General features: G+C 36.6%; 1 protein-coding gene across 1 annotated transcript in view; it reads left to right on the forward strand.

The window, feature by feature from the left end:
- Positions 1–26,146, forward strand: part of FRMD7 (FERM domain containing 7) — an 84,462-nt gene extending 58,316 nt beyond the window's left edge. The window contains exons 7-14 of the mRNA XM_066250016.1: positions 9,352–9,449; positions 17,379–17,493; positions 17,689–17,836; positions 19,834–19,929; positions 21,353–21,516; positions 22,788–22,856; positions 22,974–23,049; positions 24,898–26,146. Coding sequence (XP_066106113.1) covers positions 9,352–9,449; positions 17,379–17,493; positions 17,689–17,836; positions 19,834–19,929; positions 21,353–21,516; positions 22,788–22,856; positions 22,974–23,049; positions 24,898–25,986 — 1,855 coding nt within the window. The 3' untranslated portion in view covers positions 25,987–26,146. The remainder of the gene's footprint in view (positions 1–9,351; positions 9,450–17,378; positions 17,494–17,688; positions 17,837–19,833; positions 19,930–21,352; positions 21,517–22,787; positions 22,857–22,973; positions 23,050–24,897) is intronic.
- The last annotated feature ends 968 nt before the right edge of the window (positions 26,147–27,114 follow it).

Here is a 27,114-nt window from a genome sequence, read left to right on the forward strand (position 1 = left end):
AAAAGAATTAAAAAGATAAAAAAGTAAAAATTTGAAATTATTATAAATTATGTATAATATAAATTATTGATAATGTTATTATAGTTATTTAATACTGTTACTAAAATTAATATAATTTAATAATAATTCATAATACATTCTTTTTTTTAATCTTACATTTTTTTAATCTTATTTTTTATTAATTTTAATGCAGTGACATTGATAAGTCAGGGTACATATGTTCCAAGAAAACATCTCCAGATTATTTTGACCTTTGATTATACTGCATACCCCTCACTCAAAGTCAAATCGTCCTCCGTCACCTTCTATCTGCTTTTCTTTGTGCCCTTACTCACCCCCACCCCCTCCCTCTCCTTCCTCGCCCTCTCCCCACCCCTCCACCCCACTCCCTGTTACCATCACATTCTTGTCCATGTCTCTGAGTCTCATTTTTATGTCCCATCTATGCATGGGTTCATATAGTTCTTAGTTTTTTCTTTTCTTTTTCTTTTTTTTTTCTGAAGCTGGAAACAGGGAGAGACAGTCAGACAGACTCCCGCATGCGCCCAACCAGAATCCACGCGGCACGCCCACCAGGGGGCGATGCTCTGCCCATCCTGGGCTTCGCCATGTTGCGACCAGAGCCACTCTAGCGCCTGAGGCAGAGGCCACAGAGCCATCCCCAGCGCCCGGGGCATCTTTGCTCCAATGGAGCCTTGGCTGCGGGAGGGGAAGAGAGAGACAGAGAGGAAGGTGCAGTGGAGGGTTGGAGAAGCAAATGAGCGCTTCTCCTGTGTGCCCTGGCCGGGAATCAAACCCGGGTCCTCCGCACGCTAGGCCGATGCTCTACCGCTGAGCCAACTGGCCAGGGCCTCTTAGTTTTTTTTGATTCACTTATTTCACTCCGTATAATGCTATCAAGGTCCATCCATGTTATTGTAAATGATCCTATGTCATCATTTCTTATGGCTGAGTAGTATTCCATAGTATATATGTAACAAAGCTTTTTAGTCCACTCGTGCTCTGACGGACACTTGGGCTGTTTCCAGATCTTCACTATTGTGAACAATGCTGCTATAAACATGGGGGTGCATTTCTCCTTCTGGAACTGTTCTATAGTGTCCTTGGGGGTATATTCCTGAAACTGGGATGGCTGGGTCAAAAGGCAGTTTTATTTTCAATTTTTTGAGGAATCTCCATACTGTCTTCCACAGAGGCTACACCAGTCTGCATTCCCACCACCAGTGTAGAAGGGCTCCCTTTTCTCCACATCCTCGCCAGCACTTATTCTGTGTTGTTTTGTTGATGAGCGCCATTCTGACTGGTGTGAGGTGATATCTCATTGTGGTTTTAATTTGCATTTCTCTAATGATTAGTGATGTTGAGCCTTTTACCATATGCCTATTGGCCATCTGCATATCCTCTTTGGAGAAGTGTCTATTCATTTCTTTTTCCCATTTATGGATTGGATTGTCTTTCTGGTGTTGAGATTTACAAGTTCTTTATAAATTTTGGTTATTAACCCCTTATCAGACGTACTGTGAAATATAATCTCCCATTGTGTAGTTTGTCTTTTTATTCTGTTCTTATTGTCTTTGGCTGTGCAAAACTTTTTATTTTGATATAGTCCCATTTGTTTATTCTATCTTTTATTTCCCTTACCAGTGAGGATAAATCAGCAAATATATCACTGGGAGAGATGTCGGAGAGCTTACTGCCTATGTTTTCTTGTAAGATGCTTATGGTTTCATGCCTTACATTTAAGTCTTTTATCCATTTTGAGTTTATTTTTGTGAATGGTGTAAGTTGGTGGTCTAGTTTCATTTTTTTGCAGGTTGCTGTCCAATTTTCCCAACACCATTTGTGGAAGAGGCTGTCTTTACTCCATTGTATACCCTTACCTCCTTTGTCAAATATCAGTTGTTCATAGAGCTGTGGGTTTATTTCTGGGTTCTCTGTTCTGTTCCATTGATCTATGTGCCTGTTCTTATGCCAGTACCGAGCTGTTTTGAGTACAATGGTCTTGTAGTATAGCTTGATATCAGGAAGTGTGATACCTCCCCCTTTATTCTTCTTTTTTAAGATTGGTGAGGCTATTCATGTTCCCTTTTAATCCCATATAAATTTTTGGAATATGTGATCTATATCTTTAAAGTATGTCATTGTAATTTTAATTGGTGTTGCATTGAATTTATAAATTACTTTGGGTAATATAGACATTTTAATGATGTTTATTCTTCCTAACCATGAGCATGGTATATGCTTCTACTTGTTTGTATCTTCCTTGATTTCTTTTATCAGTGCTTTATAATTTTCTGAGTACAAGTCTTTAGTTCCATTGGTTCAATGTACTCCTAGGTACTTTATTTTTTTTTTCGTTGTAATAGTGAAGGGGATTGTTTCCTTAATTTCTCTTTCTGACTGTTCGTTGTTGGTGTATAAAAATGCCTCTGATTTCTGAGTATTAATTTTATATCTTGCCACCTTGCTCAATTCATTTATCAGGTCCAGTAGTTTTTTTGACTGAGACTTTAGGATTTTCTATATACAATATCATATTATCTGCAAATAATGATAGTTTTACTTCTTCTTTTCCAATTGGATGCCTTTTATTTCTTTTTCTTGTCTGATTGCTGTGGCTAGGACTTCCAGAACTATGTTGAATAAGAGTGGTGAAAGGGGGCACCCCTACCTTGTTCCTGATCTTAAGGGGATTGCTTTTAATTTTTTCCCATTGAGTATGATGTTGGCTATTGGTTTGTCATAGATGGCTTTTATCATGTTGAGGTATGTTCCCTGTATTCCCACTTTGCTGAGAGTTTTGATCATGAATGGGTGCTGGATTTTATCAAATGCTTTTTCTGCATCTATTGAAATTATCATGTGGTTTTTCTCCTTCCTTTTGTTTATGTGATTAATCACATGGATAGATTTCTGAATACTGTACCAGCCTTGCCTCCCCAGAATAAATCCCACTTGATCATGGTGTATAATTTTTCCATATATTGTTGGATCCGGTTTGCTAATATTTTGTTGAGGATTTTAGCATCTACATTCATCAAGGATATTGGCTTATAATTTTCTTTCTTTGTGTTGTCTTTGCCTGTTTTGGAATCAGAATTATGCTCACCTCATAAAAAGAGCTTGGAAGTCTTTCTCCTCTTGAATTCTTTGAAATAGCTTGAGAAAGATAGAAGTTAGTTCTTCTTTGAATATTTGGTAGAATTCACTTGTGAAGCCATCTGCCCCAGGACTTTTCTTTGTTGAGAGTTGTTTGATAACTGTTTTGATCTCATTTGGTGTAATCTGTCTGTTTAGGTTTTCTGATTCTTCCAGATTGATTTTTGGAAGATTGTATGTTTCAAGGAATTTGTCCATTTCATCTAGGTTGTCTAGTTTTTTGGCATACAGTTCTTCATAGTATTTTCTTACAATCCTTTGTATTTATGTTGTGTCAGTTATTATTTCTTGCCTCTCATTTCTAATTTTATTTATTTGAGTCCTCTCTTTTTCTTGGTGAGTCTAGTTAAAGGTTCATCAATCTTGTTTACCTTTTCAAAAAACCAGCTCCTAGTTTCATTGATCCTCTGTATTGTTTCTTTAATCTCTATGTCATTTATTTCTGCTCTGATCTTTATTATTTCCTTCCTTCTACTACATTTAGGCTTTACTTGCTGTTCTTTTAGATGCAGGGTTAAGGTGTTTATTTGAGCTTTTTCTAGCTTCTTAAAGTGTGCCTGTAGTGCTATGAACTTCCCTCTCAGTACTGCTTTTGCTGTGTCCCATAAATTTTGAGTTGTTTTATGCTCATTGTCATTCATTTCTAGGAATATTTTTATTTCTTCTTTGATCTCATTCTTAATTCATTCGTTATTTAACAACCTGCTATTTAGTTTCCATGTGTTTGAGAATTTTTTAGCTTTTCTGTTGTGGTTGATTTCTAGTTTCATGCCATTGTGATGAGAGAAAATGCTTGATATTTCAATCTTCTTAAATTTGTTAAGACCACTTTTGTGCCCTGACATGTGGTCTATTCTAGAGAATGTACCATGAGCACTTGAAAAGAATGCATATTTTGCTGCTTTAGGGTGAAAGGTTCTGAAGATATCTATTAAATCAAGTTGATCTAGTGTGTCCTTTAAGTCTGCTGTTTCTTTGTTAATTTTCTTTCTTGAGGATCTATCCAGTGATGTTAGTGGGGTATTAAAATCCCCTACTATTATAGTGTTGCTGTTGATCTTGCTCTTTATATCCATCAAAGTCTGCTTTATATATTTAGGTGCTCCTATATTAGGTGTGTAGATATTGATAACTGTTATATCTTTCTGTTGGATTGCTCCCTTTATCATTATGTAGTGGCCTTCTTTATCTCTTACTATATTCTTTGTTTTTAAAGTCCATTTTGTCTGATATAAGTATTGCTACCCCAGCTTTTTTTTTCATTTCCATTTGCATGAAATGCTTTTTTTTCATCTTTTTACCTTAAACCTATGTACATCTTTTGTTTTAAGGTGTGTCTCTTGTAGACAGCATATGTACGGGTCTTATTTTCTTATCCATGGAGCTACCCTATGTCTTTTGATTTGATCATTTAATCCATTTACGTTTAAGGTTATTATTGATATGTAGTTGTTTATTGCCATTTTTTTCTTTAAAGCTGTATTCCTTTTTTGCTATTTTCTTTTCCACTTTAATCTGTTTACACCATGCCCCTTAACATTTCCTGCAGCATTGGTTTGGTTGTAATGAATTCCTTGAGCTTTTTTTTGTCTGGGAAACTTTTTATTTCTCCTTCAATTTTAAATGATAGCCTTGCTGGATAAAGTAGTCTTGGTTGTAGGTTCTTGTTCTGCATTACTTTGAATATTTCTTGCCATTCCCTTCTGGCTTCAAGTGTTTCTGTTGAGAAGTCTGATGTCATCCTTATGGGGGCTCCTTTGTAGGTGAAAGCCTTTTTTCTCTAGCAGCTTTTAATATTTTCTCTTTATCACTTAGCTTTGATATTTTAATTATGATGTGTCTTGGTGTAGGTTTCTTTGGGTTTCTTTTTAGTGGAGTTCTTTGTGCTTCTTGAATTTGTGAGAGTTTCTCCTGCCTTAATTTAGGGAAGTTTTCAGCTATGATATGTTTGAACAAAGCCTCTATCCCTTGTTCTTTCTCTTCGTCTTCAGGAACCCCTATGATGCGGATGTTACTTCTCTTTATGTTGTCACAGAGCTCTCTAAGAGTTTCTTCATACTTTTTGAGCCTCTTTTCTTTTTTCTTCTTTGCTTTCATGCCTTCATTCCAGTTGTTCTCCAACTCGCTGATTTGATCCTCAGCTCTACCCATCCTGTTTTTAATTCCTTCCATTGTGGTCTTCATTTCTGATATTGTATTTGTCATCTCTGACTGATTCTTTTTTAATATTTCAATATCCTTTTTTATACTTTCTATTTCTTTATTTAGGTGTTTGTGATGACCATTCATTGTTGTTCTAAGATCCCTAAGCATCCTTACAATCATTATTTTAAACTTCGCATCTGGAAGTTTGATTATTTCCATATCATTCAGTTCATCTCCTGAAGGTTTCTCTTGTGGTTTCATTTGGATTGCACTTCTTTGTCTTCTCATTGTGTCTGGGTGTTTGAGTGTTTTCTTTGTAGAGCTGGTTGAGTCTAGGCTTGGTGTTGTCTGCCTCCAGTTTTTACTTGTGTTGTTTATAGGTCTTCTTGGTTTGGCATCAGCTATTATTTGTAATTCACTTTAGGATTTGGGCCACTTTGAAGTCTTGATTTGTTTGTTTTCTTAACAGGTGATTGTCTTGTTTGCTTATCTCAGCAGGGGGCTTATTGAAAGTGTATCCAGGAATGATGTGGTTGTGACCTGAGGCTCTGAATTCCTCTTCTGCCAGCTAATCTCTCTGGGGGTGGGTTGCTTTCTCAGCTTCAGTAGGGGGAGGTGTATCTCAGATCTCCATGGAGACCTGAGTTACTGCCCCTCCTCCTCACTTCTTGTTTTCAGCTTTGTCTTGTTGCGCTGATTGGAGCTGGGGAGATGTCTGTATCTCTGTGACCTGGAAGTACTTTTGTATTTTGCTTTGTGGAAGGATCAGCCCCTCCCCCAGTTATGGCCACCTCCAGCACTGAATGAGTCAGCTTTTCATGTCATCACCTATAATCCTCTCCCCCTCACCATCCGTCTCTCTCTCTCTTTTCTTTTTGGAAGACAAGCGGGCCCTTTCAACACACCTCATTCCCTGGTCACCAGGCAAGTGGCTGTGAGCAGTATTTACTGCTCTTTTCCTTGGGGTGAGAGCCTAGCCTCACCCCCCCTGTTCCTGTAAGCAGGGGAGATTCAGGCGCTCCCTACCAGGTTTTTTGTGGCTTCTTCTTTGCTCCTTGGTTTTTGAAAGCTGTTCTTATAGTCCAGATTTGGTTTTTTATGCTGATTGTTCATAAATTAGTTTATAATCCATTTTGGTCGTGTGAGCTGGGAGTCTGTGCATCTGCCTACTCTGCTACCATCTTCAGGTCTCCATAATACATTCCTACGATTTATAAAAATAAAATATTTTTATATTTATTAAAACTTAAAAAGTTAAAAGTAAAAGGTATAAAACACTTTAAAAAGTGTTTTTATACTTATTAAAATGCCCTTTAAAATTATAACTTATAGCCTGACCTGTGGTGGCACAGTGGATAAAGTGTCGACCTGGAAATGCTGAAGTCGCCAGTTCAAAACCCTGGGCTTGCCTGGTCAACACACATATGGGAGTTGATGCTTCCAGCTCCTCCCCCTTTCTCTGTCTATATCTCTCCTCTCTCTCTCTCTCTCTGACTCTCCCTCTCCTCTCTAAAACAATTAATAAATAATAAAATAAATAAAATTATAATGTATAGTTACTTCTGAAAAAACACATTTCAACATCACACTCCTCAAAACCTTCATCTACTTTCCAGACTTTAATTTAAAAATGATATCAGAAGTAATGTAGTCCAGCCTTCTTTCTTTATAGATGAGAAAACAGGTCTTGAGAGCTAGTGTGACTTAGCCAAAATCACAGGATGTTAGCAGTTATTCTCCCTGAGGTCTTCCAACCCACATGGTTTAAGGCCAGCTCTTTTCAACCATTTCTACTGGGGTTTTTCTTTCCTGAGGAATCTTTGCAGCAATCATTTTTACAAATCAGCCTCTCTTCTCTCCACATTTGTAAGTTGTATGCCACTTTCCTAGATAACTTGATATCTTGGTATCTATATCAATTTACATTTGCTAATCCATTTCAGTTGAATCTCAATTTGTGGCCAATTTTGATAGAGATCAATTTTCTCCCCTTGCCCCTCCAAAGAATGAGAGAATCTATGTGATGATAAATGATTCATCAGCTGTTCAGAACAAGGATTTGGTATTTGTAGCAGAGACCTGCTTTCTTAACAGCAATGAACGTGTCAAATGACAAGAAGTTTCCCTTTTTTCTTTCTAGGAGCAAAATGAAATTTACTTTTCCTTTAGCAATTGAGGTTGATGATTGTATTTATATCTATATTAGAAAGCAAACAATGGCAAAGGTTAGAATTCCTATATTATTTCCCCATTGATCCATCTAAGCAAACTTAGCTATCGTTGGCTTGAGAAGGATTCCTTGTTTGGTTCCAGTACATGAGCTTATGAGACTGGTGTGCAAATATAGTTTTATAATTGAATCATCTATAATTTATTAGAGGAGTTTACAACTGGCAGAATTATAGTGACAAATATTTTTGTAAAATGAATAATTACCTGCTAATTTACCTGTTTTTTTTTCTAATTTGGATTTTCATCTATCATCTAAAATTAATTTTGTTTCTCATATTGCCTTCAAGGCTTTGTTGGTTTTAAACATAAGTTTATATAGATTTATTTAAATAAAAGGAAACACACAGCCTGACCTGCTGTGGCGCAGAGATAAAGTGTCAACCTGGAATGCTGAGGTTGCCAGTTCGAAACCCTGCATTTGCCTGGTCAAGGCACATATGGGAGTTAATGCTTCCTGCTCCTCCCCCCTTTCTCTCTCTTTATCTCCCCTCTCTAAAATGAATAAATAAATAAATATTTTTAAAAAAGGAAACACACACAGGAGATACTCAATAAATGCTTTTATGTATAAAATAAAATATTCGAACCAAGTTTGGACCATGGAAGAAAGTATCTAATGATCAATTTTTAATTATACACATATTTTCAAAAGCTGATTCTCTTTTGATATTGGCTTAAAATTATGATTCAAATGCTATCTGTTTGGCAAAGCCCTAGATACCAACTAGCACTGCATGGATGCCTGATGAGCTATTGGTGGAACAAGGACAGTTTAACTCCATTATTGTTTTTGAAAGATAGAGAAAAAGAGAGGCAGGGAGAGAGAGACAGGAACATTGATCTGCTCCTGTGTGGCCCCTGGCTGGGGAATTAAACATGACAACTTCTTCTCTCCGGGACAACGCTACAACCAACCTAGCTATCTGGCCAGAGCTTAATTTTTATAGAGATAGAGAGATTAAGGGAGAAAAAAGGAAGGGTAAAGAAAACATTTGCTGTTCTACTCAGTTGTCCATTTTTTGGTTGCTTCTTGTATGTGTCCTGATGAGGGATTGAACCTGCAACCTTGTTGTCTTGGGATGACACTTTTAAATGACTGAGTTAACTGGCCAGGGTGTTTCATTCCATTTGTCATATAGTAATTCTATATCTTCTCCATGAAAAATGCTGGTTCTGTGCAAAGTGACACAGAGTAGGTGGTCTAGGCAAAGGGATGGAAGCATGGTCTCAAGTCCTTGATTTCTTAAACACAATTTTTGGATAAGAGGAGGCCTAAATTCAATGTCAAACATGAGTTCTGGCCATAGTTTCACTATTTTTGAGTGACACAACCTTGCCTAAATTACCTAACATTTGTCTTCCCATAATTGTGAAATGGGGTGATCATTTCTGTCAACCCCTTAAGTTGTTTTGATAGTGAATACTTGATTGGATTTTGTAAACAGAGCACTACCAGCCTCCTGAGCAGGCTGATTCTTGCTGAATTTCCCTTTCTATTTGCCTGGATATATGGCTTTGCAACATGGTAAAAAACCACCAGAAGATGATAGGCCAACTCTTTCAAGTTGGCGGGAAGATTTGACCGGAGTGATTCCTAATGGCTATGAGGACTGCCAAAGTGCTGAATCAGTTGAGTTGTGGTCTATTGTGGGTTTGGGGCTGAAGCAAAACCTTTGTATTACTCACCACCCCAAAAAAGTATCTCACTGACTGGGGTGCCATTTCTTCCTTAGAACATTTTGGATCTGGGAGAAGGGACACACTCTTTCTTGTTTCTGTTTCTTTCTGAAGAGATTTTCCACAACTTCTTTACAGGTATCTTTTTACTCTCCAAATAAAGAAGGATTTGTCTCTAGGAAGGCTTCCATGCAGTGATAACTGTACAGCGTTGATGTTATCTCACATCTTACAATGTAAGTAGAAAATGTTGGTTTTGGGGTCTATCAACCAGGCAAAGAACTAAGCAAAAGAGCTGAGCACCCTCAGTGTGCCCATCACTATGTTAGGAGAGAAAGCCTAGATAAGATAAATAGAAACAGCAGGCTCCGAAGAAAGAGGCTGTCTTTGTAGTCAATGAAATATGAATTCAACTCCTGTCTCTTCTACATTCTAACTGTTGTAGCCTTGGATAAAGTCCTCTAGGTTCTCAATGCCTAAGATTTCTAGTCTTTAAAATAGTGACAAAAGACAATTTTGTCAGAGAGGCTCTGTTTATGTAGATTAAAAGTAATTTTCTTCTATCTGGGTCTAACTTTCCCCTCCCATTGCCTGTGGCTTGCTGTCCAGGAAAATGTTTGGACTAATCCGGGTATGGACTTTGCCAAGCAGGCCACACTCTTCCTACTTGCCCCAGGGTACATTTCTGGCATGCACTTTCTGTGGCACATTGTCACATTCAGTGTGTTGCTCTGTATCATGATTTCAGAGAACAAAGCACGGAGTATATCAGGTAGAGAGGCTAAAAGGGAAAAAGGCCCAAGGTATCTATTAGAGTTCCCAATACACTAGCAGTCAAGCAATTGGGCTAGGCTGAAAAATGAAGGCAGGAAGGATCCTGTAAAAGAATGAGGGTTTGCTTGGGAGTGGGTGAAGCTGTGCAGATAAGGATGCTTCTGTATTCTTAAGGACAGGAGTGAGGCAGTTAGAGATAGTATCTCTTCTTCTAGGGCTCGTTGTGCTTTCTCTTCCACAGATACATTCCAAAAATAGGCTATTCTTTACCATTCCAGCAGGATCATAAATTAATTTTTGTTTGTTTTACCAGTTTATCTATTTATCCCTATCCCTTACATTCCTGAAAGTCAAGAATGGGGAGATTTCTGTTTTCACTGAGAACTCCACAATGAAGTGCTTGGATAGGGACAGTGTCTGAATCAGTGTTTACCAGTGACTATTGATTGGGGCAAATGATGACAGCTCCAGAATTTCAGGAAAACAGTGAGAAGTGAAAGTAATAGTAATCAGGGACTGTTTATGGAGGATGTAGCTTTTGTGCTGGGCCTTAAAGGGACATGTAAGAGTTGGATATGTAGCAATAGGCAGGAAAAACTGCATGAAAAAATGGTAGTGGGACAAAAAGTCATATAAACAGAGGGTGCAGCTCAAGTGTAGTGTCTATTTAGGAGAGGTGGCAGAAAACTAAACATCATTTTGAAAGGCCTTTAATGCTAGGAACACTAACCATATGTCCAGTATTGTGCTTAGGTTGGTGGGGGTCACAGTAGAGAAAATGGAAAAAACAATGTTGGAAGGCTCATCCTTCTCCATTAGCTGCCTATTAAGGCAGAAGTCAGAGGATTGAAGCTTCCTGACAGCCTGTGATAAGGGAGGCCAATTCCAGTGTTACTGGTTCAGCATTATAAATTTGAGCATTCCCTGGTGGCCATTTCAGACACAGTACAGAACATTTTAGTTTTTCTAAAGGATATTTTGTCAATAGCTGCTTTTTCGAGAGAAAAAAAATTAAAGTTTCAAGGAGTCAGCTCTTGATAATCCATCTATGCCAGATTATTTCACTGGATGCTAAAGCAGTGTGCAGAACATAACCAGATCGCTCATTTATTTACTAATTTATTCATTCATACAATATTTATGTTTCAGCATTCAAGAACCTCCAAATTCTGACCTTCTCATCTGCTTAATTCTTTCTTATACACCCCTTTGGCTCTAGCCAGACACTCCTTCCCAAACACAATTTGTGCATTTCACTTGATCTTATTCAAAAGTTTGAGAAGCAATTAATTTGTGCACTTCAAATCAATCTTCATTTTTATGAATGCCCTTAGGAACTCTTTGTCATTCATTCAACAAAAATTTATTGAGAACCCACTACATTTCCAGTTCCTATTTTAGGCACTGGGAACATAGCAATGAATTAAACAGAGAAAAATTCTTGCCTTCATGGAACTTACATTTTAGCAATGTAGGAGAATCAGGCTATTGTAACATGGACCAAGATAACCAAAATAAGGAAATATATCTTTTATGTTAGAAAGTAATAAATGTGTTTGAGAAAATAAAGTATGGAAAGGAGGTGGGGAATTCTGGGGGTAGGTACTGAATTTTTAAATAAAGTAGTGAAGATAAGAGTCACTGTGAAGGTGACAGATAAGCAAAGACTTGAAAAAGATGAGAGAGCAAGCCATGTAGAAACTCAGTGGAAGTAAATTCCAGGCAGAGGGAACATCTGGCACAATGAGCCTGAGGTCGGAGCATGTTGGAATATTCAAGAAATATTAAGCAGGCTTTGTGCCTGCCTGGAACTGAGAGAGGGGAAAGTAGTCATGGAGAGCTGTAAAAGCATATTAAAAACCTAGAACAGTACTCTAAAATGGAAAGCTATTGAAGCAGTTAAAGCACAGGAGTAAAATGATCTGAATTAGGTTTTAATAATATCATGTTGGCTGTTATGGTGAAAAGAGAAACTTATAAGAAGTAGTAAATAAGCCATAGAGATATAACACACAGTATAATGAATAGAGACAACAAACTGTACTATAATTATGTAATGTGGAAATATTGCTTCAATGCAGTCGATCATGTTGTAATATATATATATATATATAAATATATCAAAGTAACACCCTGTTCATCTTAAATTTGTACAATGCTTTCTGTCAAATTTATTCAATGAAAAGGAAAAGAAAATAGACCTTATGAGAGAATAGTGGAAGTGCGGAGATCAGATAAGAGGCTATTGCAGTAGACGAATAATGGTAGTTGGACCAGCCTGGTAACAGTGAAGGTGCTCATAACATTTGGTACATCTGTAACTGATATTTACTCATTTGTATATTGTAGGTTTCTTCCTAGATTGTCATAGTCTTATATGGAGAGAAACATGGAGTCATATGTGTTCTAATATTTTCCTTAGTGTTAATAGAGGTTGTACAGCTCAACAGTTTTTAGTAAATTTACAGAGTTGTGTAACCATTAGCACAATCCAAGTTTACAACACTTGAATCACGCTAAATGAGATCTCTTGTTCCCATTTGCAGTCACTCCCTGTTCTCATCCTCACCTTCTGCAGCCACTAGCTTAATTTCAGTTTCTATAGATTTGTCTTTTGGGGGCATTTCATGTAATTGGAATGATAAAATATGTGGCCTTTTTCATCTGGCTTTTTTTTCACTCAGCATAATATTTTTGAAATTCATGAATGTTCTAGCACGAATCACAACATTTTTTTCAAAAATTGATATTTGTTGAAGTATCAGTTTGTGGATTTTTCACATTTTATTTCTATTTACCTGGTCATGGACATTTGGGTTTTTTCCAATTTAAGTAATGTGAATAATCTTTTTTTATTATTTTATTTTATTAGATTTATTGGGATGATGTTGGTTTGCAAAACTATACAGATTTCAAATGCCATCTGCCCATCTTGTTGTGTGTCCTCTTCCCCTAGCAACATTTCTTTCTGTCCACATCCCCCTCACTTTGCCCACCTCCACCTAGTTCCCACCCCCCTTTCTCCGGCTGCCACCACACTGTTGACTGTGTCTATGTATTAGGTATATATATATTTTTGGCTAATCCTTTCACTTTCTTTCATTCAGTTCTCCCCTTCCTTCTGACAACTGTGAGAATAATATTTTTAACATTCATGTGGACATATGCTTTTATTTCTCTTGGGTAGATTCCTGGGAGTGAAATTATTGCTTCATCTTACAATAATTTATGTTTAACATTTTAAGAAACTGTCAAACTATTTTTTAGATTATGACAAAAGAATCAGAAATGCATGTGCCTTTCAATTTCTCCATACTTCACCAACACTTGATGTTATCTTTTTGACTGTGACCATTCTAATAGATATGAAGAGGTATATCATTATAGTTATATTTAGCATTTCTATTGACCAATGATGTCAAATACCTTTTCATTTGCTTAGTAACAATTGTTAATAAGGAATTGTTTATTAACAATTCCTTTGTTTTTCTTGGTAGAATGCTTATTCAAATATTTTCCCCATTTTAAAATGGGTTATAGTCTTACTGAACTTTTTTTTTTTTTGACAGAGACAGATAGAGTCAGAAAGAAGGACAAATAGGGTCAGACAGACAGGAAGGGAGAGACATGAGAAGCATCAATTCTTAGTTGTGGCATCTTAGTTGTTCTTGATTGCTTTCTCATATGTGCCTTGACCAGGGGGCTACAGCAGAGCAAGTGACCCCTTGCTCAAGCCAGTGACCTTAGGCTCAAGCCAGCAACCTTGAGCTTCAAGCCATCGACCCTTGGGCTCAAGCCAGAGACCACAGTGTCATGTCTATGATCCCACGCTGAAGCCAGCAACCCCACGCACAAGCTGGTGAGCCAATGTTCAAGCCGAATGAGCCTGTGCTTAAACCAGTGACCTCAGGTTTCAAACCTCGGTCTTCTGCATCCCAGTCCGATGCTCTATCCACTGTGACACCACCTGATCAGGCAGTCTTATTGAACTTTAAGAAATTTTTATATCAGTATATTCTGATATAGCCTTTATGAGATATGTAATTTGCTATTTTTCCCCAATCTAGACCTTGACATTTTTTCTTAATGCTGTCTTTTGGAGTGCAACAGTTTTTAATTTTGATGGAGTCCCACATTCTCATTATGGTTTAGTGGATCATGCTTTTAGTGTAATATCTAAGAACTCTTTACCTAAGGTCATATAGATTTTCTCATAATTTTTCTTCCAGAACTTTTATAGATTCCTCTCTTTAATTTAGGTCTATGATCCATTTTGAATTATTTTTGCATGCTTACATGGTACATGTTGTAAGATAGGAATCTGCCTTCACTTTTTTCCCCACTTTTGGATGTCTATTTTGAATCATTTTTTGAAAAGACAATTATTATTTTCCCATGGAATTATCTTGGCATCTTAGTAAAAAATTAATTGTCCAAAAATTTAAGGGCTTATTTCTGGATTTTCAACCATGTTCTATTCATTTATATGTCTTTATGCTATTACCACATTGTCTTATTTACTGCAACTTTCTAGTAAACTTTGATATGGAAAAATATACATCTTCCAGCTTTGTTCTTTTTCAAAATTGTTTTGTTATTCTTGCATCTTGTGCATTTCCATGTAAATTTTAAGATCCCATGTCAATTTCTACAAAATACTGGTGGGGATGAATTAGATTTGTACATCAATTTCGGCAGAATTATGTTTTTCACAATGCCAAGTCTTCTAGTTCATGAACCAGCAATGTCTCTCAATTTATATAGATCTTTTAATAATTTCTCTGGGCAATGTTTTGTACTTTTTGGTATATGGGTCTTACACATATTTTGTTAAATTTAGTCCCAACTATTTTATTCTTTATGTGCTATTATAGATGAAATTTTTATTGTAGTTTTATTTCTTTTTTTTTTGTAGTTTTATTTCTGTATTATTTAGTTGCTATTATATGCGAATACAATGGTGTTTTGTGTATTGATCTTCTACCTCACTATCTTGCTGAACACGTATACTTGTTCTAGTAGGTTTTTGTGTGCGTGTGTGTGTGTGTGTGTGTGTGTATTCCTTAGGATTTTCTACACACATGACCATGTTGACTATAAATAAAGAGAGTTTTATCTTTTTTCTTTTCAGTACAAATTTTTCATATTTCTTCTTGTTGCCTGATTGCACTGACTAGAAGCACCAGTACTATGCTGAACAGAAATGGCAAAAGCAGACATCCTTGTTTTGTTTCTGATCTTAAGAGACAGCATTCTGTTTCACACCATTTAGTGTAAATATAATGTTAGTTGCAAATTTCTTTTTACTAATGAACTTATTTCAGGTTGAAAAAATTCCTTCTATTCTTTGTTTGTTCGACATTTTTATCATAAATTGATGTTGGGTTTTGCTCAATGTTTTTTCTGCATCTATTGAGATGATAATGTAATTTTGTCCTTTATTCTATTAACATAGTATGTTACATTAATCTTCACCTGTTGAACTGACCTTATGATCTCAGGATAACTCCTACTTGCTCATAATATATAATCTCTCTCTCTCTCTCTCTCTTTTTTTTTTTTACTTATGTTGCTGGACTCAGTTTATTAGTGTTTTGTTAAGGATTTTTAAGCCTCTTTGTCCAGGAGGGAATTTGATCTGTATGTAGTTTTTTGTTTGTGTTTTTTTTGTTTGTTTGTTTTTCCTGTGAAGGCTTTGTCTGATTTTGGTATCACAGTAACACCAACCTCATAGAATAAGTTGGCAGGTATTTATTCCTTTATTTTCTCAAAGAGTTTGAGAAGAATTGTTATTTATAACTTCTTTAAAATATGATAGAATTAATCAGTAAAACCATATATACCTGATGGAATTTTAAAGAGATTTATATAGTTATCACTCTTGGCAACAAATAAATAAAAGCCATTAATTTGGCCTTCCTTTTTCTTTAAAAAACTTGTTATATAGAGATTTTCATTATAATGTGATTTTTTAAAATGTATGTACATATATCTTAACTGTCTAAAAATGAATATGTCTTCTGTATAAAATACAATAGAAAACCAAGACAAAAGAAAAAATAATAACTTTCTAGAACCCAATTTGGGTGCCCCCATATTCATGTATATTATCCAATAAGAGAGCACCACAGGATTCCATAGAAAGTCATTTACTCTTATAATTCATAAACTGCTAATGCGTTTGAATAACTGTATTCCTGCTTTTAAATGTCACAGTGTAAATTTTAATTTGAAAATAGTTTTTGATTCTCATTTTATGGTAGATTAGAAGTTACAATTCAGAACCAAGTGGAAACCTACATCTTTTGGGGAAGTCAATGACTGAAAAGTGATACATATCAATCTGAAAGAGAGGGAGAAAGCATAAAAATAATAAAGAAGATGCAAGAATTCAAAAGCAAAACAGTTTGAAGCCATAGGGGAAGATAGTCTTATATATCTCAAATTCCTTTGTAGAGAGTGCTATAGTAGAGGTTTCTAACAACTGGGAACATCTAGAAAAGAGTAGATTGTGATCAAGGATAAACTGAAAGTGGTTTGAAAAAGCCAGACTGTTTTCCAGAATGATTTATCTACTGGTGCTTACAGATAGCTGGGGTTTTACTAGATTCTTAATGTAGAGAATGATGAATAGTTGTGACTGGCTTGCATTGTAGTTAGGGGCCTGAATTGGTTTACCTGGGCTGCCATAACAAAATTCCACAGAGTAGGTTGACTGAAGGACAGAAATTTAGTTTCTAACAGTCTGGAGGCTAAGTTCCAAGACTAAAATTTTGGTTTCTTTAGAGGCCTCTTTCCTTGGGTTACAGATTGTTGCTTTCATGATGTGTCCTCACCTGGTCTTCCCTTTGGGCACCTGCATTCTTGGTGTCTCTCTGCATGTCTGAATTTCCTCTTTTTATAAGGATATCACTCAGATTGGATTTGGGGCACCTTTCTGCCTCATTTTGACTTAATCACTCTTGTACAGGCCCTATCTTCAAATACAGTGGCATTCTGAGATACTGAAGGTTAGGACAATCTATATATAAATTTGAGGCAGGAACACAATTTACCTTATAACAGGGACTGATCAGATGTAGAAAAGACCATAAACAATATGCAGGAGGAGAAAATAATAAAATACTCATCTGTGATCGTGGGGTTTCATTACCTATATTTGATTTATGAATTATTATGCAGGGACTTCACTGCTTCTGATTTTGAACGAGAAAAACAGAACCCCCCCCCATAGGCCAAAACATGAATAGACATAAAGCATGGTGTGGGAGGCCTCAGGCTTCATTGGATGCAAGGAAAGGACTATTTGGGGAAGGTTAGAGATGTATAGGGAGCTCCACTACTTAACTCCTCAACAATAATGTGAAAAGTGTCTCTTTTCTATTATACAGCAGAACTGGGAGACTTTCATGAAGAAACAGATAGGAAACATCTGGCACAAGCCCAGTACTTACCAAACCAAGACTGTATAAAGAGCAAGATCATGCACTTTCATCAGAAACACATGTGAGTACATTAACTGGCACCTGCTTCTACCAGCATGGAACTAACACCACAGCTGGGGACAGACACTTAAAAGCAACCCTTCAGTCAGAGAAGCTTCAGGTCCAGGAAAACACTGAACTCATGAAGCTCTCAGTGCAAAGCTGTTGTTCTTGCTGCATTTATTATATTAGACTCATAAATTCTTTTCCCTTGCAGTGGCAGGAGCCCAGCTGAATCTGACATTTTGCTACTGGACATAGCAAGGAAGTTGGATATGTATGGCATCAGACCTTACCCAGCCAGTGATGGGGAAGGCATGCAAATCCACCTGGCTGTTGCTCACATGGGAGTACTGGTGTTGCGGGTAACAATACTTTCTTTTTAAGTCCTTCAGCTTTGGGCATTATCTTTGTTCAAACCTGAGTGTCTGTCCCGAAGATGACCGAGTTGTTTAGTCTTATCACCATCCAGAAAGGGACGTGAGGCTTAGAAGTGTTTTGGGTCAGTTTTCTCCCTTCAATGTGGTTTGCTTCCATGTGCAATCTATAATAGATGGTTTTGATTCTTAGGAGCTCATACATGAGATCAGGACAGCATGGTCAAGAGAGGAAGTCAAGAGGCTCTTTTGAAGTTTTAGACTATAAATAAGAATACGGATTTTGCCATCCTAAAACCTTAGGCTTTGACAAATCCATCAGAAACTCAGTTTCCAAAATGTGGTGTTCTCATTTAGTTACTGGTTTCATTGGAGGCACTCAGTGTCAGCCAGTAAGGAATTGGTGCCCAGTCCTGCCAGCAACTATTCCTGATTACTGTCTCATCTTTACTCAAGACTTTGTTTTTCAGGCTAGAAACAAATGAATGGCTCTTTTTGTCATTAATCCTCACTCCAGGGAATGTGGACAAAGTTATTTTTTTAGTCTATTATATCTACTCAGATCTGTGAACTTTCAATGAATTTAAACTTAAGTAAAGGTTCAAGAAGAACTGCCTAAACTTTGAAATGGAAAGCAGATACCTAGGCAAGTTTGGGAATGAATCACATGTGAGAAAGAAAGGGCTAACTTCATACCCACTGCCCTGAAAGTCCAAATTAGAGCACTGAAGTAAGTCACAAACAGGTTAGATACATATTTGGCTAAAATAATCTTTGCCTGCTCATTTATTTGGTTGGAAACTTTAGAGCAGGGGTCCCCAAACTACAGCCCGTGGGCCGCATGTGGCCCCCTGAGGCCATTTATTTGGCCCCCACCGCACTTCCGGAAGGGGCACGTCTTTCATTGGTGGTCAGTGAGAGGAGCACATTGACCATCTCATGAGCCAAAAGCAGGCCCATAGTTCCCATTGAAATACTGGTCAGTTTGTTGATTTAAATTTACTTGTTCTTTATTCTAAATATTGTATTCGTTCCCGTTTTGTTTTTTTACTTTAAAATAAGATATGTGCAGTGTGCATAGCGATTTGTTCATAGTTGTTTTATTTTTATATAGTCCGGCCCTCCAACGGTCTAAGGGACAGTGAACTGGCCCCCTGTGTAAAAAGTTTGGGGACCCCTGCTTTAGATCATGAGAGTCACATTTGCAGACAAAAGGCCAAAGGATCAGAAGCATTCTAGTTCACCCTGGAGGGAATTTTTACCCATTCAACTCTAACCCTTGATCTTCGGTATTTCCTACTGTAAGGGAGCAGAGGAGGAGGGTAGGCAAACAAGGCCATAATGTTACTTTTGATCTCTTTCAGTGTGAATACTTCTGTGGATACTTGAGAACAATATAGCTGGTCTATTTTGTCCTAACAAACCCAGTCAAAGAATATTTAATATTGAGTACCTTCCCTGTGTTCTTCACTGTTGTATTTTTTAAACACATTTATTGATATATCACTTTCATTCCACAAAACTAATGTTTTAATTGCACAATTCAATAGATTTGAATGTATTTACAGAGTTGGGCAGCAATATGTTTATTTATCCTTCTGTCAATATATTATTTACTGTGCATTCACTCTGTGACCAGGACTAGAGCTATAGAGATAAATAAGAATGATCTTGACCTATGGAGCTTGCATTCTAAAAGGGGGAAGATGGACAACAAGACAAGTTATTATAAGCCAATGTGATATGCCTTGTGCTAGAAGAAGCATGGGATGCTCTGTAACATGTGAAATGAGCTTGTGTCATTCCTGGAATGCCTTCATTGGCCCTAGCTTCGACAGGATCAGCTTGTTCAAGAGATAGATCAAGTGTAGTCTCAATCAAGTGTAGTCTCATTCATGAAGTGCATTTTCTAACAGACTTGCATTGTCTTACAAACCAGCTTGTGCAGACATTCAATGTGAAATCTTACATGTATTTTACTATAGGGAAACACAAAGATTAATACTTTCAACTGGGCTAAAATCCGCAAGTTGAGTTTTAAGAGAAAGCATTTTCTCATCAAACTTCATACTAACATCTTGGTAAGTAGATTTCTAATAAAATGTATTGCTTTACATTCACTTTATATGTCTTGGTTATATCTGCAAATGGTTTGAATGTGAGTGATGTTAGCTAGCTGGCACTGAAGGGTGATGTGCTCCCTCTTTTGCCTCTACATAAATAAACCAGAATTTTATTTAGTCATATTTTTACTAGAAGCAAAACATATAGAAAACAATTTAGAACAAATAAAGTCATAGGAAAATGGGGTGGCTTGGATGAAAGACAAGTTTCCTTAGAAACCATTTTTGAAGGATCTGATGCGTCAGAGAAGTGACCAGATCTAGGACTATGAATATATTCATTCACTGATGTGAATGAATTTTATAAAGTATTTATACTTTATAAAGTATTTATAAAGTGATGTGAATCCATTTTATAAAGTATTTTCATCTTCTTTCCTTAAGCGAGAATAATCAAAGACTCACTACATGCCAAATAATTGAACACCTACAATTTACCAAAGCAGGATGTGGAGGATAGGTGTATATTAAGAAAAAGAAGCAACTATTGGTCAAGGTTGCATTGTACAGGGTAAGACAAAGGTGCTAGAAAGGATGTTCTTTTATGACTATAAAGTAAATGAAAAATATGTATCAACTAATTTTTTGACCTATAGAAGATCAAGTAGTTTGGGCTTCATTCTTATATAGAAAATCAGGAGACTGTATCCAATATAAAGCTTATAGGGTGTCCCAAAGTTGTACATAGATTGGAACATGGAAAGGAAAGATGGGAGACATCATCAAAGTGGGTTGGTGGAGGTACTGGAAATATGGCTACACACATGCATGGAAAAATGGAAGTATATAGTGAGTCTAGGGAATGGGAAAAAATTGATTTTTAAGTCTGGAAGGCTCAGCTCCCACAGAGCATATTAGAATATATTGTACTAAATGAACAATACAAATCATCATAGAACAAGGCAGCCTAGAGAGGAAGAAGTATCTCTAGCTGGTATATTAAAAATATTCATGTACATGTAATCATTCTATGAAGCCTGCCACCTGTAAGGAAATCTCTTCTCCCCTCCCCTTTCCTGTTGGTCATTTTTTTTTCTTGTTACCTTGAAAAGTTGCCCTGTGATGTTCATTTTAACCTACTTTACAACTTCATAAGAAATATTTCTGGCAGAGAAGAGGGGGTAAAAAGGTGTTTGAGGTGAGGAGGTGTGCAAAGTTAAGATTTACTTCTTAGAGAAAGCTCTGTATTGGAGCAGTGGCCCTGGCTGTTTCTTGGAAGGTTGCCAATCATTTGGTTTCGGTAGGTGTGAAGCCTATAGGGAGCCAAGTGGAAAACCAGAAGCTTCATGAATACCTGGACCAATAGTTTGGAAGGTGTTGGTATTTGAAGGTCTCCATATTCATGAAGGTTGTTTTGCTTGATGGAAATTGGTTTATACAGGTGTTGTGCAAGGACACCTTGGAGTTTACCATGGCCAGCCGAGATGCCTGCAAGGCGTTCTGGAAGACTTGTGTGGAATACCATGCTTTCTTCAGACTCTCTGAAGAGCCTAAATCAAAGCCCAAAAACCTACTCTGCAGTAAGGGTTCCAGTTTCCGCTATAGGTAATTTAATATTACATATAGGTAAACTATATACACAACTCTTCAATAACATGGAAGTCAGTAGGAGGAGCTTGAATTCTAGAATCAATAGAGACTTCATTTCAATTACTTAAATAATGATACTCTTTACTGCTCATTCTTTGTGTGACATATTAAGTCAACATTTTTAAAATAGGAGGCTGGGGAGGGGAACACCCTACTTTAGAGGTTAGATCAGAATCTCCCCAAGGATAAGGGTACATATGCAGTTTGAGATAATGTATTCAATGAACCTATTGTTTTGCTTATATGCAAACCATGGAAAAGAAAGCTTACCAACATCCTCTGGGTGGTGGTTAGGCAAAATAAAATGTGATAAAGCATGAGAAGGACCAAGAGATTAAGACATTTGAACAATATTGCAGTAGAAGCTCCTTACTACTAGTAACACCTTGGAGGAATGGAAGCAAAGTCAAAATAAGATCTTTTTACTTGAAGACACCAACCTAGGAATTTTTTGGAAGAACCTTTCAAATCTCCTTGCTAAGACAAAAATATTCAAATTGAATGCTTCCCATAAGAGATTTTTCAAATAGTGGAAGCCTGCTCCAGTAAGAATATTTTTAAAACATACATATTTTGATGAAATTTTTCCAAAATGTATTGCTTCCCACCTTCTTAAACAGATAAATCTATTTGTAGTTTGCCCCTTTTTAGCAGCTTAAGTAATTATAACTATCAGTTAATTATCCCTGCATGCAGATGTAGTAGTGATGACCTCAGTGTGGGGGAGGCAAGTCAGACCCTATATACCTCAGTGATAAATGGCCCAGACTTTTTGGGGTTTATTATTCTTGTGATTATGTTTTTGGCTTGTGTTTCTTCCAGCAGTCAGCAGGCTTTTTTTCCTAGTGTATGTCTGACTGGAGTAACCCTCTTATACTGTTTATTTAGCTGTTTTTCTTGTGTTGTGGACAGGGAAACAAGTTAAATAACCTCATTAGAATCCATGTGTTAATTTGGAAGTAGGGAAAAGCCTATAAAGTATAATTGTTTTGAAGGTCAGAAATTTTAACTGTTATATAACCCTGTCCAGAAGCTTTACTTTTTTTGGGGGGGGGTTCTGGGTTGCTCTATGCCTGATATTAGGGGGTATTATCATTAATGTGATGGTCAAAGAATATATCATTAATTCAGACTCTTGATTTCAACAATAAATGAGGCTTTTGAGTTTTAGTAGCCTACTGGATTATAACTAGCATTAATAAAATTTTATCTTGCTCTTATACTAGTGGAAGAACTCAGAGGCAACTTTTGGAATGTGGGAAAAAAGGGCAGTTGAAGAGCTTGCCATTTGAAAGGTACATGGTTTTGTTTCTGTCATTCTCATGGTGACTTTAAGTTGAATTTAGAGAATTATATTTATCCTGTATTCACATAAAGTCCATTTCATTTCACTATTCATTTGGTAATTCCAGGAAATATTACCCATCTCAGTACCATGAAAGACAGTGCAGGTCTTCACCAGACCTCCTATCTGATGTCTCAAAACAAGTAAGTTTTCTTAAAATGCATTTTTTCTTTAGATAAGTATAATGCATCATTTCAAAATCTTCCAAGAATTGATTCTGCCAGTATGTAAAAAGCTAGATTAGTCTCCTGGGGAGGTCAGTCAGCTCAGTCTTTCCAGCCAATAGAAGACTATTTAGTACCACTGGTGTGTACCATACAGACTGGAAGGATCTGACACATCTTTATATTGCAATCTGTAGGGCTAACATCTTGAAGAAATGTAGAGCCAAATGAGTTTCTACGGCTTTGCACTTTTAAAAATAAAAGCTCTGTTTTTCTTCCCTATAAAAATGTTAAGGCTTAGAGGAAGCTATAAGGTATTGGGTTAAGGCAGTGGTTCTCAAACTTTTTAAAGTCAGGGCACTTTTAAAATCCTACAAATAATTGTAGGCATACTATATACAAATTACTGAGAAATATGTTATAATAATTAAGTCAAATATTAAAATATATATATATACAAAGTCCAAGCATGCTTTTATGGTAATTAAATAAAATAAATACCACAAAATTAAATTTATTCTGACATTAAAAAACATTTTTATGTTACATTTTTTGAATTATGCTTTTTAGAATTAGTAAAAAAGAGGGGTTCAAAAATAAAAACAAAAAAAAAGTTATCCTTTATATATATATAGATGCATTTTTAGTAAGATTTAGTAAATTTGGCAGGTCCCGGCGTAAGTGTGTTAAGTTTTTTCATTCTTGTGTTTATGAGAAACATGAGCCTGATGTGTCCTAGCAATTTTTTCAATGTTTGGCCATATATCTGAAAGGCAAACTCTCATTTCCTCATCAATACATTGAAGAATTCCTCTCTTTTTACTCTTAACTGTGTGGAGTGCAGAAAAACCCCACCATACATATCATCTTAACTTTACACCAAACAAAGGAAAGAAAAAACTTGCCTCCATTCTTTCGGGAGAACATGGGGGGTAGTGTAAACTATTCAGCACCACACCTTAACAGCCTTTTGCAACCTAATCAGGAAAGTGAGGTGGGGGGTTGGGCAGACTGACAGCTTACAGCCAATTCCCCACACCTCTGTCCCTCAAAAATCTAAACTCCAAAAACCCTGTTGTTTTTTTGGTCCCCAACAGGCACATATTTCTCTGGAATACCATAGGGAGCACCTGGAAATCTTCTAGGGTGCACACTTTGAGAACCACTGGGTTAAGGAGTTTACAAGTACTTTTGCTGCATAACTTATAATGTAATTTAAGACCAAAGTGCTATTCTCCTCTAACTATAAGATGATAGCTTCATTTGAATGTTACAGTATAAACAATGCTAATTTTTCTTTTACTCTCCCTAAAAAATTATAGGTCTCACAAACTCTCATGTCTTTATTTAGGTTATAAGTAGTTTTTATCTGAAAGCCATCACAAAAGTATAATGTTGAAAGGTACCATCTAATTTATGGCCCTCTCATGCCATTCATAACCCTCATCATCATCATTGTACAGAAAATAAGGGGGAGGCTGAAGTAGTTACACAGCAAGTCAAAGGCAGAATCAGGACCAGAAGTAAAAACCCCTGGCTCATTGATATAGCCACTAAACCATACTGCCTGAACACAGAGAAGTTGGAGGCTGGGACTGAAATGGCATTAAGAAATGATAATGTCAGGTGTATTTTTTTTTGTACATGAATTGGGATATGGCACAAGTTAGTAATATATATTTATATATATCTCAATCCTGGAATGCATGATTTGAAATAACTTTGTGAAAAATCATCTTTATAAAACATAAGGCTAATTTAGACCCCTGATTCCATCCCAACTAAATGATTTTTTCCTTCTTTTACCAACATGTCCTTTCTCTCAAGGTGGAAGATTTGAGACTGGCATATGGCAGTGGGTATTACCGAACTGTGAATGGAGTGCACGCATCTGAACCTGTGTTAGACAGTAGGAGGAGAAACTCTGTAGTAGAGGTGATGTTTGCAGCCGAGCTAGAGCGTTCCAAACCAGAGGCAGATCCCATATTGTTACATCAGTTGCAAAGCAGTTCCTCTTTCCCTTTTATTTATACTGAAACTGTCTTTAACACAGACCCTGATCCTGACACTGATCTCAGAGACTATTTTGAGGAAAGAAGTCCTCTGACCTCCTTTCAAAGAAGCTGTAAGTTGGCTGACAACCACATGAGCACATTTTCTGGCCTTGGGAGCAAAGTGAGTTCAGCAAGGAGGCTAACATACACAGATGTGCCATATATTCCTTGTAGTGGTCAGCAGGTTGATATTTTGCCTCCCCAAGTCTTTTTTTACATGGACAAACCACCCCAGGTGCCCAGATCATCTCCAATAATGGCAGAGGAAAGTGAACAGCCAGAAAGCTGTCCAGAGCTTACTATAATGAAGGCAGCCAAAAGAAGTCCAAGAAACATCAGAATGAAGAGCTCTCAGCAAGACTTTCATGAACTCAAAGAAACTATGGCCAGGACTAGTGGTAGGAGTAACATTAATGTAGATCTAGAAGAAAACCCAAATTTAGACAATGCATTTGCACATAATATTCAAGAGCAAACCCCTAAACGGTCCCAAAGCCAATCAGATATGAAAAATATTCATTTTCCTTTTGGATCAGAATTTAGACCTTTAGGGCCTTGTCCTGCTCTGAGTTGTAAAGCTGACCTGTTTACTTATATGTTGGCAGAGCAGGAGTTTCCAACAGTTTTAATGGATCAGGGAGTGGCAGAAAGGTACGTAACTAGTGAATCCAGTGATTCTGAACCAGAAACTCTTAAACCAGACTATTACTCGTTATATGGTAGAGGAATGAGGTCACCTTTGGCCAGAATCCGCTTGTCTTCTGGCAGTCTTCAGCTAGATGAAGATGAAAATGTTTCTTTCAATACACCAACTGCTGAAGACAAGGCTTTGTTAAAACCAAGTAATTACTTTTTAGCTTAAAAATGTAAACTCTGTGACCACTTCTGGGTCAGTTCTGTTACAAATTTAGGTAAAAAGAAGGCAAGTTCTGCATAAACCATTTTCTAAGTTCCTATTCATTGGTATTAAGGAAATCTAAGTTTAGGCACTTAGCTTATAAAAGGACCAACTACTGCCTTGTTTGTCAAGCTCTACTCTTCTATTCCCTCCGATGGGACTGTGGAACATACCCTCTCCTCATTACTACTGTTGTGAGGTAAGGTGGGTATTTGTCATCTCCATGATAGATTTCCCCATAGAGCCATTATAAATGAAGGTCAGCCTCCTTTAATACTCAAGGATGGTGACAATATGGGTTGGCATATGGAGTTGGCTTCTGATGTCATTTAGTGATTTAGTAGATCGTGACTGTGTTAGTCATATTGTTCTTAAACTGTACTATGACTAAACGTTTTATTTATCTGTGTGGAGCCCAGTAAAAATGGTCCTGTAATATGTTAACAACTTCAATTTTTATATATTAGGAGAATGGCATTTCTAAAGTTCAGGAATAAGATGGTGTCACAGATTCTCTCAATAGAACACAAATTTATAATTTATCTAGGACTTGGCAGAATTCTAAACCTCAGAAATTAATGAATTAATCAATTTCTAAAGCCAGATTATGCCTGTTAAATATATTATAATGTTTCATATTACTTCTCTATTCTTGACTATTATAGTGAAAAATAGAAGCTAAATGTTGCTTTGTTTATCTAATCTTCTGCAAGGAATTTTCATTTACCTATTTAATTTTTTTTGCTATATCACGTTGCATGTATGCAGGCAAAAAATGAGATGAATAGTATTTTAATGAAGAGTGATGGGAATTCATTTATTTCAAAAATATATTGTAAGTACAAGTATTATCTTCCTTTTGTTTTAATAAATTTCAGGAGTGATTGGTTCTATCCTGTTACTAATAGAAGTGACAGTTAGAGAACAAGTAAAAGGAGGGAGGCAGGTGAAAATGTATAGTTAGGGATAAAGAACTGGAAGAATTGGGATAGCTGAAGAGAAAAAGGATAGTACTAAAACCATACTGAGTTAATAAACCAAAAACTATTTCCCCTGGAAGGCACAGCATTTTATTTAAGAAAATCATTTTGT

Source organism: Saccopteryx bilineata, chromosome X, assembly GCF_036850765.1.
Source record: "Saccopteryx bilineata isolate mSacBil1 chromosome X, mSacBil1_pri_phased_curated, whole genome shotgun sequence".
In the NCBI taxonomy this organism is placed as follows: domain Eukaryota; kingdom Metazoa; phylum Chordata; class Mammalia; order Chiroptera; family Emballonuridae; genus Saccopteryx; species Saccopteryx bilineata.